General features: G+C 43.2%; 3 protein-coding genes across 3 annotated transcripts; 2 read left to right on the top strand and 1 right to left on the bottom strand.

The window, feature by feature from the left end:
- Positions 1-241: 241 nt before the first annotated feature.
- Positions 242-5,250, top strand: zgc:66427 (uncharacterized protein LOC406256 homolog). Its single transcript, XM_053437665.1, has 5 exons — positions 242-1,038; positions 2,215-2,310; positions 2,430-2,535; positions 3,960-4,062; positions 4,743-5,250. Exons 1-4 carry the CDS (start codon positions 510-512, stop codon positions 4,015-4,017), a joined length of 789 nt encoding a protein of 262 aa, XP_053293640.1. The 5' UTR covers positions 242-509; the 3' UTR covers positions 4,018-4,062; positions 4,743-5,250.
- Positions 5,251-7,991: 2,741 nt separating this feature from the next.
- On the top strand, positions 7,992-13,409 carry si:ch211-284o19.8 (protein lifeguard 1). Its single transcript, XM_053437664.1, has 6 exons — positions 7,992-8,095; positions 9,504-9,782; positions 10,943-11,143; positions 12,193-12,321; positions 12,434-12,574; positions 13,104-13,409. The coding sequence occupies exons 2-6, from the start codon at positions 9,516-9,518 to the stop codon at positions 13,236-13,238; spliced, it is 873 nt and encodes a 290-aa protein (XP_053293639.1). The 5' UTR covers positions 7,992-8,095; positions 9,504-9,515; the 3' UTR covers positions 13,239-13,409.
- On the bottom strand, positions 13,308-20,024 carry parp2 (poly (ADP-ribose) polymerase 2). Its single transcript, XM_053437603.1, has 17 exons — positions 19,683-20,024; positions 18,653-18,862; positions 18,274-18,453; positions 18,110-18,180; positions 17,952-18,002; positions 17,588-17,684; positions 17,386-17,461; positions 17,206-17,308; positions 16,916-17,069; positions 16,620-16,758; positions 16,453-16,516; positions 16,140-16,274; positions 15,906-16,033; positions 15,702-15,801; positions 15,409-15,507; positions 14,951-15,075; positions 13,308-14,465 (listed from the first exon to the last, which is right to left on the bottom strand). Exons 1-17 carry the CDS (start codon positions 19,768-19,770, stop codon positions 14,306-14,308), a joined length of 1,980 nt encoding a protein of 659 aa, XP_053293578.1. The 5' UTR covers positions 19,771-20,024; the 3' UTR covers positions 13,308-14,305.
- Between the last annotated feature and the right edge of the window lie 80 nt (positions 20,025-20,104).

The following is a 20,104-nucleotide window of genomic DNA, read 5'->3' as shown; positions in this document are numbered from 1 at the left end:
TTTTAAGATGTCAAATACTTCAATATTTAGATTTGTTTATTGTTCAATATTTCGATATAAATTGTTTCATGTTTAGATTTCTTTGTAGTTTCGGATTAGAATTTTTCCTTCTTTAAGTTTTGATCTTTATTAAAATGTTTTTGTTCAGATTTGAAATATTTGTATTGAGCAGCTGGTGGGTCGGTTGATGACGCTACCGTAACTATAGCACATGACGCACAGGAGGAAGCTGAGCTCAGTGTTTCCGCTGCAGCAGCGACATCGGTCACGTCAAAAAAAAAAGAGAAAATGTTGAGAGTCCAGACAAACTGAGGCCGGAGCTTCTCCGACGAACCTACGAACATCTCCCCCGAGCCGCTCGGTGTCTGGACGGGTCTTTATCCCCCACGGTTCGCGCCCGAGCACCGGGAAGTTTCGGGGACGTTTGGAGGTGAACTCGCCCGCCTGGTTCCGCGGTGGTTTGAGGAAGCAGCCGCTCGGCTAACGGCTGAACTAGCTCCCCGCTAGAGATGGGCACCAGAGCCAGTCGCCTCCAGGAGGACCCGGCGCCGTCCGCCTTCGGGAAAGATGGCACCAAGCGGGACTCCTACCGGCGACCCCGCCTCGCCAGACCCACCAGCCTCATGGTGGACTTCTCCGGAAGCTTCGAGGACACGGAGGCCAACCGGAGCCGATCGGAGGAGGGCAGCGACTCGGACCTGGGGCAGCACGGGGCGAGCGCCGACGGAAGCCCCGCCGACCACCACAGCATCCCGTCCTCCGGCATCAGCCAGGCGTCCCCCGCGGACGACCACCACGGCGAGGGGAAACCCGGGGAAGACGGCAACACGAGCCCGGAGGCTCCCGTCGACGCGGAGCATCAGCCCGGGGAGGAGACAGGCCGCACGCCCCACCGCACTTTTTCCGAGCGGCTGCCCGGGAATCGGCACTCTTCGGGCCGCAGCGTTGGCGCAAGATCCGCCCGGGTCCGGGGCACGCACCAGCGGCCGGTGTCCGAGGCATGGATCGGCCTGTACCGTGTGAACAACCGCCATGGCAGTAAGTGAAACCAGTAACACAGCGCACTGGTTCTGTTTATACGGGACATTTTAAACACTTTCCATGATATGTGTCTGGTCTCCATCAGCAGCTGTTTGGGTGAAAATGAAAGCAACCCGAGCCCGGGGACACGTTCAGCCGCGGCTGCTCGGAAAGTCCTGGATGTGTCACATCTTGGCAACATGAGCAAAAAGGAAATAACTCGTTGCATCAGCAGCATCAAAATGTGCGACGGCATTCGGGGGGTATGACAGATGATGCTTAAATCGGACCGATGATAAATTAGCAGCAGGAAATAGGAAAGAGTGACGTGGGTTCAGAGAAAAGGAAGTTTAAAGTTAAAGAGAATATAGTTCTGGGTATTTAATCTGAATCTAAACATCTCCCGGTTTGAAACCCCCTCAGTCTACCCAGTATGAAATTAAAATGGATTACATGTGGAATTGGCATTCCTGAGGAGATTATCTCTTTTCTCGTGCTCGCATGCTCACTAAAAACCATCAAGAGGCTCTTTTGTCCGAGGCCGAGCTGTGGGGTCAAAACTGGAAGTGATGCCACGCTCGCTCTTTCATGTCTCAGAGCCTGTTGACAGTGTCTCTGCAGCCTGCAGGTTGAAAACACAAGCAACTGGCCGCTGCTTCCTTTAAAGTGCATCACAAAATGGGAACAAGAGTTTGCAGAGGAAGTGAAAGTAGGTGCTTGGTGTTTGTGTGTCAGCTGCTCTACCACACACACACAGAGTCACAGTGCAGAAGAGGGCTTCCCGGGCCAGCCCCTCCAGCAAGTGTGGGGAAATGGGTCACAACTTCCCAGGCGGGCTCTCTGCTGGCAGCGGTTCAGAGATGGAGGAGAATGTAGGGCAGGACGGTTCTGCCTGTCTGTCCCGCTCAGGGGGCGGCTCTGGCCACAGTCACTGATTTGCATGCAGTCAAATAAAGCTTCCAACTATCCTGAGTCAGCTGCACTCTTCAAAGTTCAAAACCCATTCACATCCTCTGCAGGACGAGAGAACGTCCTCCTACACGTCCTGCTCGTGTTTCTGTCTGCTCCTCGCTTTGTGTCATCTAGACGTCCAAACACAGCGCTTGTGTTAAATTGTGATGTGAGCAGCATCCATCATTTATACCTCTGCATGAAACAACACATTAAACTGTCCTGTGTCTCTGCTCCGTGCAGATATCCGTTGTCCTTTCTGCTCGAAGCCTTTCCCCGGGGGTCGGATCGAGGATCACCTGTTGAGCTGCCTCACGTCTCCCCCCCTACCTTACAATAGTAAGTATCCCATCACAGACACACACCAGTTGCTGTGTGATTCATTTATGTTTTTTTTTTTAAAGCTGGAAACACTCATGGTTGCTTTGTGTGTGTGTGTGTTTGTTTTTTGTTTACAGCGGATGTGCTAAGTAAAGACAGTGGAGAGTGCTCCATCTGTTTGGAGGATCTGGTCCAGGGAGAGACCATCGCCAGGCTGGCTTGCCTCTGCGTCTACCATAAGAGGTAACAGAGCTCCGTTCACATTACCACGAACCAGACAGGCAGAGAAGAGGAGGGTACAACACACAGCACGTGTTCTCAAACGTGTGCTTTTAGTCACGCAAAGAAGAACATGGACACGTGTTCTTCGCTCTGTACACGGTTTGGAAAACGTGATCAGCTCAGATAAAGATATCTTGATCTGAGAAAGCGTGGTGACCAGGTTGAGGTAGAAAAACAAGGAAGCAGAAGTTGTTTTGTGCCGTTTCACATTTCGGGGAAAAGATCAAATGATCTCAATAGTTTTCACGATAACCGCTAAGGAGGCGGCGCCATCGAGGGTCATTCTGTTAAACATGAGGTAAAACAGATAAGTTCTGCATTAGAGGAAACTCTGTTCACTCTATGGAGCAGGAGAAACAACACTTTGCTTGTGTGTCCGTCCTTGTGCCAGTTTATTTTTACGAGTAAATGATGTGAATATTTGCAAACAGAGATTTCACAACTGAAGTCTCGCTGTGGCCGTTCTGTTCTTTCACAACCGTGAAAACAGCCGCATCATTTATTGAGGTGCGTCACACAGAGTTGTGCAATCTCAGCTTGAAAGAAAAGAAATTACCATCGAGCTGTTAAAGGACCAAAGGTGTTTATACATGTTTCAGCCCATTTATTATACATGCAAGTCATTCTCCTTTTGTTTTCCCAACTTCTGGGCAGTCTTTTCTTTTCCCGTAATTACAGTTCAGTCCGTGCTGAGGCCTGAAAGTTACCAGGATTAGTTCATCTGTCATTTTAAAGATCCTGTCTCTTATTTATCCTGTCAGAGTTGTCAGTGCAGATTCATTTAAAAATCCATCACTTAACAACTTCCCCCTGACAGTGAGATCATAAGTCACATTTAACTGTGATGAATAACCAGCGGAGGGGAAACTTAGGCAAATCAAATTGCAGCTGAAGTAGATTTTTTGCGTGAAGCAGCCCTGACATCACGTTAATCTTTCCCTTTTCACAGAGATGCACGGTGTCGGTTTTGAGCTTTGTCCCTTTGACTCTGACTTTCTGATCCGTCCAGTTGAACAACACAGATTTGGAGAAGCCGAGGAATTTCAGAGACCAAACAGTGACGGTTGAGGATAATTACAAACTGTGACACATCGTCCCCAATTTAGAAGCTACAACTTGTAAATGACTGGTTTGTTTGGCCAGTTATTTGTTAATTGACCTGCGGCTTCATTTCTATATGAGTATTTAAACTTGTTCACAGCTCAATTTAATGATCAAGTCTAGTGTTACTTCATATCGTCAGTAAGTGGCTCAATCCTGGTGGGAGACGCCACGAAGCTCAAATCTACCGCCGAGGTTTTCACATATTAATTAACACGACTTAATCAAAAAGAAATCATCTCTGTGTCCTCATCTCGGATCTCTCTCTCTCTCTCTCCCTGCAGCTGCATTGATTCCTGGTCCAAAGTGAAGCCGTGCTGCCCCGAGCATCCCTTCGATTGACTCCCCGGTCACATGTCCCCCTGCACAGTGACCAACCCGACTCAGGTACGCACCCGTCAGACTCGCTGAATGTGCCGTGGTTGTGAATAATAAAAAAAAGTTGCAGTTACATAATCTAGAATCTAAACAAAAGGTCATTGGGGTCGATCGAGAGCTTTTTCACAGCAAACACAGATGAGTCATCAATCAAGCCACAAGCATTATAATCGATTTTATATATTTTTATATTTTATGTTTGCACCAAAACATCACAACAAATCTTATTCAGATGTACCAATAGCTTTTTTTATTTTTAAGATGTCCCGCTATTGAATAAAGATAAATAACTTTAAGAGTTTTGACCGTACATTTCAGTCCAGTTTTCATTCTGTCAGTCGATGATGTGTAAAGAACCGAGTCTCATAAGCCGGTCCATTTGATTGTACATCCGCTGTAAACACATCGTTCAGCTGTGACCTTTATTATTAGAACATTATTAGTGAATCAATGTCAAGTGGTTCAGTATCTATAGCAGCAGGTTTGATGTATAACCAGAGGAAGGTTTACGGTGAACACCAAAGTGTTATGACCTGTTTATACTGTTTCACGTCAGAGCAACACGTGTTGGTGAGAATTTCCCACAATTCAATGTGATGTCCTCTGATTATAAAACATGAATGTCCTGTTGCAGACTGTTTACACTTTGTCTAATCTTCTCTCTCTTCCTTTTTGTTCCACCTTTACAGGAGACTACACTGAATCCTAATAGAATCCCATTAAAGATGTGTTATTGAATAATCAAAAGCCACCAGTCCCTCTCAGACGCAAACCCATATTTGAGTGGAAAACAGAAGATCCCAGCAGCGGTGGGGGGGGGGGGCTACAGTGCGTGACAGCCGATGCTCTCCATTCGGATCAGTCCATTTGAACCTGGTCGAGACCATTTCAAGCCAAACTCCAACGACAAAAAAAGAAAACAGCTGCTCGGTGTAATCTGTGGACGCTTGTGGAAACAGAAGTGGAGGGGTTCCTTTTCTATTTCACGGATTTAAAAAAAAAAAAGCATCAACTCTGTAATCTCCCACCAGAAAGATGGAGCGTGCCCCAGGAAGATGTTGAGCTTGGGGCAGGAACATGGAGAATGAGACTCTGGATGCTCCGGTGTTATTCTTCTCCCTTCCGAATGGGATCAGTCATTTTATCAAAAAGTATTTTGCAAAAAAAAACGAGTATTGTTCCACGTCGTGCATCCGATGAATGTGTTCTTTCCTCGGCTGAACCCAAATGAACCAACCTCACACGTGAACTCTTCAAACCACATACATGTTGCTTTATTCTCAACCGGTGCAGGTCAAGGGATGTGTTTTGGTGAGTGGGGGGGGGGCGTTGACTTGGTGTTATCTGTTTTCTATTACCTGTAAACATTTCAGGGGAACTTTCGGGGGCTTAATGTTTTCTTTATTTTGATTTTCCCTCGGTAGGCCAGTGTCTCGTAGGTGGTTAGTAAGCGCTGAGTTTACCGTGCTGCTGCTTGGTGAGTGTTGTGGAAGGTGGTCGGTGATCCCTGGGGTCGGGGGGGCGCTGGTGTTGGCACCAATTTGAGCACTTTTGTCCCTCAAAGGCTGATTTTTTTTTTTTTTATTTCCCCCCACATAAGGCCTGGGTTGTGAGTGTGTGAGTTCGTCTGTGTGTTCAAACGATGACCAGGGACAGGAAATGTCCTGAGAATGTTTGTGCATTCACGAGTGTGTGTGTGTGTGTGTGTGTGTGTGTGTGTGTGTTTACTGTAAACTGCCCAGACGTCTGCTTGGAGAAGCGGGTTAACCTTTTGATATTTTAAAGCTTTTTTTCGAACATCCTGTTTCATGTGGCATTGGTACGAAGTGTGGGAGACTCTCGTGGTCCTGTTCTACTTTCTGAAAGCTGTAAGAGCGTTTCGTGTGTCCCCCCCCCCCCCCCCCCGTTCTCTCCGGGGCGCAGTCCGGATGGTTTTCTGGACTGGACCCCAAGTGACAGTTCTGCCATCTGGCTCCATCAAAGCCAGATTGAGTGGGGGGGGGCGGTGAAAGTGACTGGTTGAGGGATGTATTTTTTGGGGGGGCATGTTTGCACCATGTGTCATCTGCCTCTCTCTCCTACCGTCACTGCAGGCTATGGACAGCTGATGGTTAATAATTACATAACCCCTACCCCGCCTATTTTTATAAAGTTTTTTAAATATGATATCACATTATGATCATGATTACTGCTTAACGTGTTCGATGGCTTTCCTTTGCCTTGTTTCCTGTGTGCTGATTGCCTCTGCCTGGTGCCAGACCTTCTGGGGCCAGCAGGTGTTTGTAGTGTTTTCGGGGCCGAGCTGAGGCCGAGCCCCGGCAATAAGGCTGCTCAGCGGATGCCGACCGGTTGCAGGTCGAGCACGGGCCGAGGGAAACTGGGAAAGAACAAAAGATCGATTGCTGTTGCTGCCTGCTCAAAGGGCGAGTCTGTGCCATGTGTCCCGGTCGCTCCCACGACGCGTATTGATCGGTGGCGAGGTCAGCCCGGTGCACAGGTCTCCCACTGGCTGCTCTGTTCACCCAGGGCTGTTCTCTCTCCTCTCTGATCCCCGGTGTCCTGCAGTCTGAGGTGCTACGACTCGTCCTGCCACTCGGGGGCAGCCACGTGCATGTTTGCTCTCTTTCATTATGTATCAGAGACTCGAAATAATGATGCCAAAAGTGTGTGTCTGTGCATTGGGGGCATTGTGTGAGCGAGTGCGGAGGATGAGGTGTAGTGATCATTAGGTGTTACATTTGTTGTGGTGATAAGTTATGATGTTGTATACTTTGGCTGGGAGGGGAGAGGGTGGGGGGTGTTTGTGTGTGTGTGTGTGTGTGTGTTTTGGGGGGGGACTGGGGGTTGGTGGTGGTTTGGTTGTCGTTTATATAAAAACAAAGAAAAAGAAAAACAGACAATCTAAAACCCCATGTTACTCTCATTTACTTTCTTACCCCCTTGAAGCTGTGTGGTGCAATACCTCAATTTTTACCGATGCTAACTAAACGCTCTGTGTGTAATAAACCAGCTCCTCGCCAATCAACGGTGGTGTTTTGTGTAGATGTCGCTAAACTCCTCGGTTTTAAATCACAGGGCGCCAACCCCCCCCCCCCCCACACACACACACACACACACTGCCCCCCCTCTGCCCTGTGCTTTGAAACCAACGCTTTAGACGACGAGAATGTTTTTTTTTTTTTTTTTCAAAGAGCCACCACAGCAGTATCTGCAACTCCCCCCCCCCCCCCCCCCCCCCCCCCTTCCCCCCTTCCCAAGATATGGACAATCTGCCTTTTACTTTGGTAATAAAAAACAAATTGAAATTTATTTATTAAATTGTAAATATGTAATGCAATTCAAGAAAAAATGGCTTGGTCTTTGTCTGTTCAATATCCTGTTTCTAAGCTCCAAATCTTTTGTATGTCTCACAAATGGTTTTTATATGTATTTTTTACAATAAATATGTGTGAGAGATGTTTTGTCAACGTCTGTTTTGTGTTTCATGGTCTTATGTGTCGTTCAGACCCTAAAGCAGGACGCCTTGGAGAATTTAAATTTCACAAATTGCACCGTGCAGTAATGAAATATCTCACAAATGTTAATAACTTTAGTTTAGTAGTTGACAAACTGTACTTTTCTCCCTTTTCAGCGTTAAAGATTGTGATTTAAAAAAAAATATCTTGGATCTGACTCCTGATATGGATCCACACCAGATTTCAATGGCTTCTTTCCTTCTACCAAGTTTCACCTTAATACTTTAAGTAGAGTTTTTTTTGTGTAATCCTGCTAATTAAACAAGATGAAAATCACGATATATAAATGTATAATACACTTTACTTTTTATTGTCCAGACAATTAGATTGTGTTTGTGAATTCCTGTAGATCTCAAGACTTCATAACCCTCTAACCAGGTCTAAGGTAACGGTGGACTTTCCAGTTTCCAAACTTTTGTTTTTCGCAAACAATAGGGAAGTGAAGCAGAGAATAAATAACACACACACACACAAGTTCTTATTCCAGAGCCTCCTCACCCAGCACTGACCTGTGACCAGCAGAAAAGGTAAGAATCCTTCTCTTTATTCTCTATCATGGAACCAAAGCAGTTAAACAAATATCCTACATTTAGTATATCTGCTCAACCAGTTACTGCAGTTTGAAAGTTTTGAGATCTCTGGTAGCAGAGGTGTCTGTAATGCAGACTTCAGTATATTAGAAACCACTGAAGGTAAACAGAGGAATTTGTAACCTATTGAATTTAGTATTTGAGGCTCTCTTCCTTCTTGTATCTGATCAAACTGAATAACAGTTCAGATATTTGTGTGTGTTTGTGATTTTGGTAAAATGAGGAAAAGGAACAAGGTGCACAGAGAATGATTTTAAGTCACGATGAAATTTTAAAAACTAATTTAAATTCCAGAGGGTTTTGTCTGTGGGTCGACATAACATCACTGAAATGTCTTTGAAAGTAAAATACTAAAACAAAATGTTTGAATTCAACATATTTTATAAACATTTCACGGGGCAGAGGGAAGTTAGAAAACTTTGTATTCATCCTACCTGGTTTATCTGCAGTAAAGATTCTATAAAACTGAATTACTGCTGGGTAGATGCACCTTGTATGTGAAGTCGTGTAGAAGTGGTTCACATCCCCACGACCCAGTTTGACTTCCCAAAGTTAATTCTGCTCTTGAGCAACAAGTCGGCATAAAGACTGGTTGAAACATCTCAGCTAATGTAACCAACCATGAACAGGACGGAGTTCCTGACAGTCAACCACAGTCTCCACCCACCTTGTGTTGGGTCAGGCTGAAACGGACCAGACCATTAGATAATTAGACGAATAATCAAAAATGTATCAGTGACTACCAGGATAATAAATCATTTAGGTGAGTTTTTGAATCACAACAAAATGAATTCTTTTGTTTTTTTTCATGTGAATTTGTTTGATTTTGTTGAGGAAAGTTTCTGATCAGTCGTTCAGATTCAGATTTCAGAATCAGAATCAGAATTATTTTTATTGCCATGTATATTTGCACATACAGGAAATTGCCTTGGTGTGGTTGGTGCACTGTACAAACAACAATATAAAAACGACAATAAAAAAAACAACAACAATATAAACAGTAAGAGAGTTATGGGCACGTGCGGTTCTAAGGTGCAGAGACTGGTGATAGTGCCAATAATATATAGTTATAAATTATGTTTATGAGCCAATCGCATTTTACTGTTATTAGAGCTGCAGGTATTAGATGAATTATTCATCGACAGAAAATATATGAGTTCCCTGAGATTTGTTATATTTTTCTCCTCATTATTTAAGAACTTGGTTTTGTATTTGCTTCATCTTCACCCTTATTTTTCGACTTTCTGAGTTTATTGTAATGAACCAAAACTGCAAAGCAAACTCTCTGTGTGGTAAATCCTTGATTCTGATTCTGAAATGACTGAACCTTGCCTTTGGACCTCAGGGCTCCTCCACAATGGCGGACGCATCAGACCCAGAAAAGTCCTCATCACCACCATCACCACCACCTTCGTACTCCTACCAGCAGCAGCCCCCACCAGCCTACTCCCCAGTCCCAGCAGAGTACTGTCCAACCATGACTGAGGCGGCCTGCACCAGTGAGCCGGGCCCTGTGAACGAGTCGTTTAAGGACACTCTCCCAGAAACCCAGTCCGACCCGACCGCCCCCACAGAGCCGTCTGCTTTTGAAGACCAGCTGGTGAGGAGAGGGTTTGTTAGAAAGGTGAGTATATTCTTACTGATCACTGCTAAACTGCGTGAAGCATGTTTTTACAGAATGTTTTGGGTTCAAACCCTCCTCAGAGGTTGAAGGAGAAACTCCAGGGATTTAAAGATGATTGACAGATGCTTCCAGGATACTAGTTGCTGTGTGAAAACTAACAGACTCAACTCCTCTGGTCTGTTAAAGATATTAAAATCCTTCTTTCCTTTTCAAAATCTTTAATAATCATTTTATGTATGTCATTAATACACTCACATACCGTGTATACGTGTTTTTCTCCATCATGGTACAGTACCATGACCTATGCAATGCTGTACAACACTCCGCTCCATATACTGGAACACTTACTTCACATCATATGTGATATGTGTTAATATAAACCATATTGATATTATATATAATTTTATACAATAATATTGTCTTTTGCACACTCTGTCTACATATTCTCACACTCATAGTATATTATATTATCTATTGTAGAGTCGATACTTATATTTATACCTCTACTATATATCATATCATATTATATCATACTGTTTGTATATTATTTGTATAAATAAGTCTATATACACATATTTATACATGTGTACATGTTATTATTCTTATTATTATATTTACTATTATTATATATACTGTTGCTGCCATTATTATTATTACTATATACTGCTTTTATATTGGTATAATTACTATCATATATAAATATATATATTATGTTATATTTATATACTATATATACTGTACTATTTTTATATACTGTCTAACAATAACATTACCAGCATATCATCAGTACTATTACCATCATCTTGCCACTGCACCTTATCTACCTATTTATCTTGTGTTTCTGTTTTTATTCTTTCTACCTCAATATTTTTATTTTATTCTATTGTATTGAATTTTATTGTATTCAAATGTACCGGCTGCTATGAGGACTTAATTTCCCTTCGGGGATGAATAAAGTATCTATCTATCTATCTATCCATCTATCCATCTATCCATCTATCCATCTATCTATCTATCTATCTATCTATCTATCTATCTATCTATCTATCTATCCATCTATCTATCTATCTACATCAAGAATTCACACAATCGTGGTTGAACCTCTTTTAACTACCTTTCCCTGCAGCTGATTTACTAATAAAGCTCCTCTCCATTCTCAGGTGTTCAGCATCCTGACTCTGCAGCTGGTCTTCACCTTCACTGTGGTGTGTGTGTTCACCTTCTCCAGCGTGGTGAAAGAGGCGGTGCAGGAGAACCTGTGGGTCTTCCTCAGCTCCGTCCTCATCTTCGGCGTGGTCGTGGTCCCCCTCGCCCTCTGTGAATCCTTCAGACGTCGGTACCCTTGGAACATCGTGGGCCTGGTGAGTCGGAAACACCGGTGTTGTTAAATTTGATTGTTGTGTTCCCATCGTTATGAGAATGGAATTTTTACTTATTTACTTTTAACTTATCGTCTGTGTCTCTCACTACACTTTATTTTGGATTTCAGTTTAATTCTACTTTCTATTTATCCATACTTGGGTAGTTTGTTTCCTTCCCCATGATTATAAAGCACATTGGCTCAACTCCTGCTGTGTTTAATGTGCTATGTAAATAAATCGATAATCACTAACAAGCAATAAACCCATTTTTCATGGTATTAATTGAAACCGTAAATGTTTTGTTGAGAAACAAAGCCACATCCTGGAAAGAGAAGTGAAATGTGGTGTAACGTGAAGCAGATAAAAGTGTCTCAATAAACTTCTTTACTGGAAAACCACCCAAATCAGAGTAAACATATTAAGTCATTCTTTTATGTAAGTGTACTCGGAACATATTTCAGTAAAGTCCAGTACAGTCACATCTGATCAGTCGTCACTGATGTGGGAAACACAAACTCCACCAGGGACATTTCAACCAATTTCTCCATCACCAGATAATGAAATAAAACCGAACTCATGTGATAAGAAATACTCAAAATGACAGGAACCATCTTTCATCAATAAAATAATCAGAAGTGTAATTTGACTTTTTACTTTGGTTCACATGTCATCTGCTAACATGGAGGAGAAAGGATTTCTGACCTGTACAGCAGTCAGCCACTAGGCGGCGATCGAGATGCTCTGGCTTCACTTTTAGGGCGCCGTCATGTCGTCCATCTTTATTTTTATCTAAACCTCTCTTGGTGTTTGACTTTACTTGTTCTTGTTCGGTTTCCACCTGAGTTCTCACTGAGCCTCTGAGGTTTTGTTGGGATGTTAAAGTAGAACAGTCTCTTCCTGTTTGGTTTCTCTGCAGAGCTTCAGAGAACAAACCCACCGTCTGGTCTAGTGGAGTAAAACATGTCTGCGGCTAAATGTGGGTTTTTCTATTATTACTGTAACTTCAAACTAAACTAAACCGGTGTGTGTGTTGAATTTGGTGCCGACAGGTTGTGGTCACCCTGAGCTTCTCGTACATGGTGGGAACCATGGCCTCGTTCTACGACACTGATGTTGTGTTCATCATGATGGGAGTGACGCTGGTGATCACTGTGGTAATCATCGCCTTCTCAGCACAGGTGAGTCCGGCAGGCTCGGATGAGGAGCCGTTTCAGAATCAACCTGTGGTGTTTTTCAATAAGATCAATAAAATCCTTTAATGGAGTAAATGAAATTGTGTTTTGTTTTCAGACCCGTTATGATTTCACGACTTGTTACGGTATTCTGCTGATCCTGTCGGTCGAAATCCTCATGTTTGGATTCTTCGCCATCTTCTTCTCCAACATCGGTGCCATCGCCTACGGGTGTCTGGGAGCTCTGGTGTATTCAATGGTAAAAGTACAATATATGATGATAACTATCTAAAGGGATGACGCACAAACAAGACTCACACAGGATGAACAAATTCATATAAAAAAAACTTTTGTTCTGGCTTATTTCGGACTTTTAAAAAGTAGATTAAAAGCAATTCAGTATATTGTTCATGGTCAGTTCTGGTTTTCATAAAGTCCAGACAACGTTCACTGCTGTAAACAGCCTGAGAGGTGAAACTCATGTTAACTTTATAGATCAGAGCACAAAGCAATAACTGAAGGTGACTTTCCCTAAATTCCCTTCAGGAAAAACACTTTCAAGAGGCTAAAAACATGTTTGGTTAATACTTACTTATTCCACAGCAGGATCTGAATACTTATATATCTATACCTGTGTGATCCAGCGAGCACAAAAACAGGATCCTGAACCTGAAGCAGCTAAATGAAATTCAGCCGTCGTGGATCGTTCTCCTTCTGCGACGTGTTAAAATGTCTCTGACCCTGCGTCTCCTCCTCTTCCTCCTCTTCCACCCTCTCTTCCTCCTCAGTTTCTCATGATTGACTGTCAGCTGATGATGGGGGCGATGAGCTACCGCCTGGATCCCGAAGAATACATCAACGCCACCCTCACCATCTACCTCGACATCGTCATCATCTTCCTCTGCCTACTGGGGAGGAGGTGAAGCTGAACACCCAACACCAAACAAACACAACAAACACAGACACACACACACAAAGACCCACACTCCAAATAACATGAAAATGTCCTTTATTTGTATTGTTATGTTAAAAGCGTAACCACATCTGTGTTTTTTACAGACTGTTTCACATGAATAAAAAAATGACAGAAGACACTTTTAGACTGAATTCATTGTTTACACATATTTTATAACACTAATAGGAAACATTCATAAAAACTGTGGTAATTACTCAGTATAAACACTGGTGTCAAACCGGCCTGAAGGAGTTTTGTGTTACTAACCAGGACCAGAAAACAGAAAACTAAAATGTTGCCAACATGCAATTTAACATCTATTGATACGAGGATAAAGCAACATAAAAATGTAGTGCTAAATGTTATTATATTCTCAATCCTCGCCTTTTAGGAGAGTTATTTTTCAGAAAACATGAAAAATGCCAGTTGTATATTCTTTTAGAACAAACTGACTCAGATAGGAAAAAAAGAAAAAACATTTGAGAAGCCGCAAACAAAAATTGTTTACTTGAAAAGAGACAACAATGGTCAAAACTAATGAATTAGTGAATTAGTGACAGATCTCCATCACTGAGAGAGTTAACATTCATGTTTTCCATCCAGCACCAGCAGCATGTTCAGGTTTAACATCCTATCCTCCAAAACCAGAGCTAAACAACCCCCCCCCACAAAGAAAGACAAGCTGCTTTCAGACATGAACTCTAGAAAATGTGTCTTTATACATATGAAGGACGCAGGAGGAAGAGGGGGGGGGGGGGACTCTCGAAGCTCGTCTTTCCGAGTTGATGTTTTCGTCTGTGTCTCCCACGTCTATGGGTCTATGGGGTATACAGGAATTTTTCCTTCCTGTATATTTGTATTCGTTTTGTGTTTTTCGCGTCCGTTGCCTGATTGAAACATCGTCAACTCGAGGGAACTATCCCGGAAAGTTCTAGGAAAACATCAGGAGCTACTGCGTTCTCCTCCGGGAGTTCAGTGCATGTCTGAAAGCAGCGTTAAGAATGTATGATCCTGACACACGACCCGTTCACAGCCTCACCACAGTGAAGCGTAGTTGAACTTGATCCGCAGCAGGTACCTCATGCGAGTCTGAGCCGGGTTGTACACGATGAACTCGTTGTAGAGGAGGGAGTAAACGCTGTTCTTACCCACGCCCGTCTTCACCCCGGGCCCCATCGGCACCGTGACACCGCCCCTGAGAGGGAGAGAGGGGGACATGGTCTCACTCACATGGTCGGATCCCATCAGCAACACATTGAACAAACTGCAACAGAACTAAGAACTTTCAAAACGTAAAACGAGTTTTTAAACTTTTCTGTCGTTTCTTTGAGCCCAATTAAAAACAAAAAAGCCCTAGGGACGTGAGTTGAGATTAACTTTAATGTAATTGCAAAAAATGTATTATATATATTATTGAAGTTAACAACAACAAACAACTATTTATAGTATTGACTACTCTGGGGGGTTTTCAAAATAAAACTGAAATTGTGTCAAACAAACATTATAAAAATGATAAAAGTTTAATCCTTAATCTTTTTTTTTATATTCATGTCTTTTATTTGCTAATGTAATTCCCCCCCCTCCCCCCCTCTCAGATAAATGTAAAGATTTTAGTTGTGTAACACAGTGAATCAATGTTGTGCCTGTATGACACGAGTCAGTGTGATGAGTCGGACTCACAGGGTGACTGAGTTCTTGGGGTCGGGTCCGGTCTGTCCCAGGCCCTTGGTGCTGTGTTTACCAGCGGGCAGGTTAGCGGCCTCGTAGTCGGCATCGAGCAGCTCGTGACTGTCTCCCAGCGCGACCTGCGACCACACAACACACACACACACACACACACACAACACAACACAACACAGTGAAACAGTGCTGCAACACATCTGGACCCAGCTTATCATTTGATGTTAAAACCATGTTGGTTTTATTGGGAAACAAGCGATGAAGAGGAGCAGATGAGAGACCGGAAAATAGAAAATCTTCTCTAAAAACAAGTTGTAAAGTTTTTTCTATTAGTTATTGATACGAAAATATAATATACAATCTTTAAATAGACAAAACGACCACACACTGGGATGTGCAGGCAGTTTACTACTACATTTAACAGCCACTGACAGACGAGAGGAGGGATTTAAACTCACCTCGCACAGCAGCAACAGTCCAACGTGGTTGTTCTGATTGGCGAAGCAGTAGTTGGCGCTCTTTGACGACATGTCAGCAAAGTAGATCCCTTTACCAAACTACACGAGAGACACAAGGAAGTTACATTATTACACTATGACTGTCATTACATGTTATTAACAGAATTCATTTAATATTGTGTATTTATTTCATTTATTTTTGAGGTTTTTAAGCAGCGGACTTGATTTGAGACAAATATAAATGAAGAATCAGATGGAAAAAGAGTGCATGTATTTCTATGCATCTATCCTACCATGTATCCGGTGGCGGGGGCTTCGGGGGGGGCCACTCTGAGCCCCTGACTGAGGATCCCGACCCAGTTAGACAGACGGGAGCCGTGCCACAGCAGAGTCCTGGTAGACAAACGAGGATTTTTAGAAGTATGACAGAGCTGATTTGTGTTTCTACCAAACGTCTGAGGCCAAAGAAACCTCTGCTGGTCTCTAACCCGACTCACCTGTTGTGTATCTGTGAGAGGAAGCTGCTGCTCTCTCCGTCTCTGTCCACTGAGAACACGTCGAGGACGCTCATGCTGTAGTCTTGGTGGGTGGAGGCGTGAGTGGACAGCAGATATTTCTCTATAACCTTCAAAGCATAGAGGGGAGGACGGTTTGTTGCTTGATTCTCACAGAGATTTATAGTTTGACTTTACCTGTAAGTTGCATAATGACATTATTTACAACACACAGACCTTGAACTCATCACTGCAGGAGTCCAGAGGCTGTAGCTTGCACTGGAGGGAGCTGTACTGTCTGTCCAGAGGATGTTCGTCCCCGCCCTCACTGGACTGGACCATTTTCACGGCTATCTGGATGTCACTCAGAGCCTGAAGGGAAAATCAGAAACAACATATTATATCTCATAGGCTGCATTCGGACATAAAAGAACCTGGAACTTTTAGTCACAGGAGTTTTTTCAAGGAGCTAAAAGGTTCCAGTGGAAAGTTACAAAGATCCTGAAGGGTATTGGGTTTAAATCTTTTAATTAATGGAGAATCCCTTTACCTCCAGCAGTGCAATCTTCTCCTTCAGCTCCTCCTCCGTGTTGATGAGCGGGGGGGTTTTCAAGCTGCAGAATAACATCTTTTAATGAGCAATAGATTGAAGGCAGCTGTGAAAGCCTTTAAATCTTTTCAATCATTCGGATCATACGCGCTCCACGTATTCCTCACCCAAAGTCGTGAGGGATGCGGGTGTAGAACTGGTTGCAGGCCTCCAGCAGCAGACGGTGGTTTCCCTTCTTCTTCAGACACTCCTCGATTCTCTGCAGCGCGGTGTAGCCTGCGCGGATCTGCTCCGAGGTCAGTTTGCCTGCGATTGTGGGGAAGAAAACAAACATTGAATCAGAGGAAGGAAGCAAAGGGATGAAAGGTCTGCTTGTGTTGTCAGATGGCACAACTTCTGCATAGAATCTAATTAGACGTGTGAATGTTATTTAATGGTAGATTTCCGCCTCGGCCTGACTCACCGAGAGGAGCTTTCCGAGTGTCAAACTTCATCTCCAGCACACACTCCTCCATGGCCTTCAGGTCACAGATCAGCTCCAGGAGAGACTGGATCTTCACGTCCAGCGTGGAGCTCTTCTTCTCTTTGGGTACGGTGCTCACTGTGGACTCCTCCTGCTACAGAGAAATACATCCGTGAACATGAAGCAGACCCCGTCATGGATTCAGTGGAGATTCCTGTCAGACCCCTAATTATAGAGATATCGAGGAGATACAGAAGACAGGTCTTAGGCTCAGTTTCTTTTAAACCTACCTTTTCATTTGTGCTGTAGTCCATGAACACCATGTCGTACTTTCCACCCACTTTCTCAAAACTGGCCCGATGTTCCCACTCATTCTTGGTCTTATCCAAGAACCTGTGACCAAACAAACACATGTCAGAACTGTACCGAGCCTCCCGCCCACCTGAGACCTTTCAAAGACACAAACTCACTTCTTCTTGAAGAAATCTTTGGCTTTCAGCAGATCTCCACCAAAGGGTGTGAGGTTGTTTTGACCCACTTTGCCCACTGATGACACAAGAGAGACAAACAGTCACCACAAGCGTTTCCTTCCTCGATTAAAGGAAGGGTGGTTAAATCCTGCTAAATCAAGGGAGACCAGTTCAAAGACTGGTCAGTGCCTAGTGAACTCACCTCGACCCCATCTCAGCCACACGCTGTAGAGCTTGGAGCTGTCGTCCTTCAGCAGCTGGATCAGATAATACTTATTGTTGTTAAACTGGAGATTTGTCTGAAAAACAAGATAAAAGAAAAAATATGTTCACTTTCGCACAAAACAAAATCCAAAACTTCAATATATACCAGTAATATATCTACATCCTGCAGCTTTATTAGCTATAAATGAATCTATGACAGTTATAAGTCAGAACATGACAGGAGGCATTTCTGTTTTTATCAATTAACACTATTCACTACACTAGAGTGTAAGACAACTTTCAGGTTATCTTTCTGAATCCATTTAGTTTTCAAACTCGTTCCGGCATTGTGAATATTTTACCTGGTTTAACATCACGTCGTAAACATCGTTTCCTTCACAGTAAACGTGAGCCTGAAATAGAAAGTGAAGAATTTGTTATATTCAAGGATCCATCTATCCATCTATCAATATCATCTCTCACTTTGAATTCATATCCATTGAATATTTATCGACTTTACCTTTCCGAGTTTGGCTTTGCATTCAGGGTCCACCGGAGCTTTGCCCTTCATCACCAACGTCCTTGTGACCTCTGCACAACATCCACAGATTCAGAAAGTTAATGTTTGTACTTAATGTTTTTACACATACATCATAAAGTACATGGAATTTACAGGTATGTTACCTTCAGTTTTTATCTCTTCTTTGGGTGGTTTCTTGGCTTTTGTCTGACTCTTGCTTTGCGCCTTCCTCTTCTTAGCTGCAGGTTTCTCCTCCTCCTCTTCCTCCTCCTCCTCCTCTTCCTCTTTAACTTGAACGGTCATTCCATTGAGAGCAGTGGAGTCACTTGCTTCAGGAACACTCTCTGGAAAAAGGGATAACACAAGAACAACTTAAAACACATCACAAAAAATCAATATACATTTATGTTTATATGCATATTATGATACTCTTATTATGGCTGCTACTACCACTAACATAGATTTTCCATGTTGAGAAAAATGATGAAATAATTCTACATAAATTGTATTTGTTGACTTATTAAGACAACAACAGACACACACCTGACTTGACTGTTTGAGAGCGAATCTTCCTCTTGTATTTTGTGACCGGATTAATCTGCACCATCTTCTTCAGGTCGACCTCGTAGGGCGTCCCCGGTCCCAGGGCCAGCGTGACGGAGGTTTCTCCCGAGGAGAGGGCGGAGTCCAACGAGGCGCAGGCGGCCGGCGAGTACAGCTCCCACTGACCCCCGTCCCCCTGCCACTGCCACACTGACCACAGAGGGACACGAGTCAGAGTCACAGTGTTGTCTCTGATCATTATCATCAACAGGCATTTTACTGAAATACTGGACAACTGACTTCTCTCTTGGGTGGAAACTATAAAATGTTAACATCCAAAAATTAGACAAGTTTGACTATTTATTTATCTTCTTAAGACAAATCTCTATCTATAAAAAAGCATCACATGATGTCTAATTCTCATATTATTTGCAGCGTTATTACTATTTCTTTACTCTTGCTGTGAAGTTACTGTTATTATTTATATTTTTAAATGGGGAAGAAGACAAAAACAAATTTGTGGTATATAAAAAACGCATTAGGTTTATATTTACTCTTAATAAGAACCTGTTTAACCTTATTTTACTACTTATCATCTCCTTTAGTAGTTGCTTTGGCGTTTTAGCATCTAAATCTTAATGTTTATAACTCATTTTAATATCCTATTTCTTTGTAGCTCGCATGTAAAGCACTTTAATTTGTATTTGAATTGTTTGGAAGTTGCTGAAACAACAAAGATTCACTGATATACTGAATAGAAACCACAGCATCAAATTAAACAATAGAGGAGAAGATGTGTCAAGTAGCATGAACATAGATCTATAGAGCAGCTGAGAACATTATGAGTTAGATTTGATGTTTGCGGTTATAAACTAGTAAACAGAAGCACGTGTTAGCAGCTTTTGCTAACACTACCAGCTAGCAACACATCTGGGTAACTCCAGCATCGATTGACCGGCTCTGTGAGGACACGTCCCGGGTGCACACAGAGATGATGGCGCAGCTGAAGGAGCTCGAACCAACAACCAACCTGTCTCCGAGCGGGCTTCTCCTTCTCCTCCTCCTCCCTCCGCCGCCGCGGCCTTAGTCTGACTCCTCGACGACCTGGTTCTCCTCATGGCGGCAGGAGGACAGAACCTGGAACTGGGGACAGAGACAAAGGAGCCAGAGGGAGGACAACACGGAGACTTCAAACTTTACCCGCCGCCACTTCCTGGTCTGCGTCGCGGGAGATCGTGTAGCGCGCCGACGCGTCACTCCGCGGTTAGAAAGATAAAAACACACAGTTAGGGATTTAGCGTGTGGTTTTAAACTTTTATAAAAAATTAAAAAAACTTTGGGTTTGATCTTCACTTTAATAAATATAATCCTCGTCTGAAAACTACGTGAGATGTGAGTTTGAATGACACACGTAAATAAACGTGGAATGACCGCCCCTACATGCGGAACAGA

The sequence above is a fragment of the Pleuronectes platessa genome, chromosome 13, assembly GCF_947347685.1.
Source record: "Pleuronectes platessa chromosome 13, fPlePla1.1, whole genome shotgun sequence".
NCBI classification, from domain to species: domain Eukaryota; kingdom Metazoa; phylum Chordata; class Actinopteri; order Pleuronectiformes; family Pleuronectidae; genus Pleuronectes; species Pleuronectes platessa.
The sequence above is the reverse complement of the archived record's forward strand: the minus strand, read 5'-3'. Positions and strand labels throughout refer to the sequence as shown.

Bases quoted from the DNA above. Each gene is read 5' to 3' on its own strand.
- parp2 (XM_053437603.1), bottom strand. From the start codon at position 19,770: ATGAGGAGAACCAGGTCGTCGAGGAGTCAGACTAAGGCCGCGGCGGCG. The intron at 17,685-17,951 runs GTAAAATATTCA...CTTGTTTTTCAG, and splicing joins ACGACGTGATGTTAAACCAG to ACAAATCTCCAGTTTAACAA. The intron at 16,759-16,915 runs GTGAGTCAGGCC...CCACAATCGCAG, and splicing joins CACTCGGAAAGCTCCTCTCG to GCAAACTGACCTCGGAGCAG.
- si:ch211-284o19.8 (XM_053437664.1), top strand. From the start codon at position 9,516: ATGGCGGACGCATCAGACCCAGAAAAGTCCTCATCACCACCATCACCA. The intron at 11,144-12,192 runs GTGAGTCGGAAA...TGGTGCCGACAG, and splicing joins CTTGGAACATCGTGGGCCTG to GTTGTGGTCACCCTGAGCTT. The intron at 12,575-13,103 runs GTAAAAGTACAA...CTTCCTCCTCAG, and splicing joins GAGCTCTGGTGTATTCAATG to TTTCTCATGATTGACTGTCA.
- zgc:66427 (XM_053437665.1), top strand. From the start codon at position 510: ATGGGCACCAGAGCCAGTCGCCTCCAGGAGGACCCGGCGCCGTCCGCC. The intron at 1,039-2,214 runs GTAAGTGAAACC...TGCTCCGTGCAG, and splicing joins TGTGAACAACCGCCATGGCA to ATATCCGTTGTCCTTTCTGC. The intron at 2,311-2,429 runs GTAAGTATCCCA...TTTTGTTTACAG, and splicing joins TCCCCCCCTACCTTACAATA to CGGATGTGCTAAGTAAAGAC.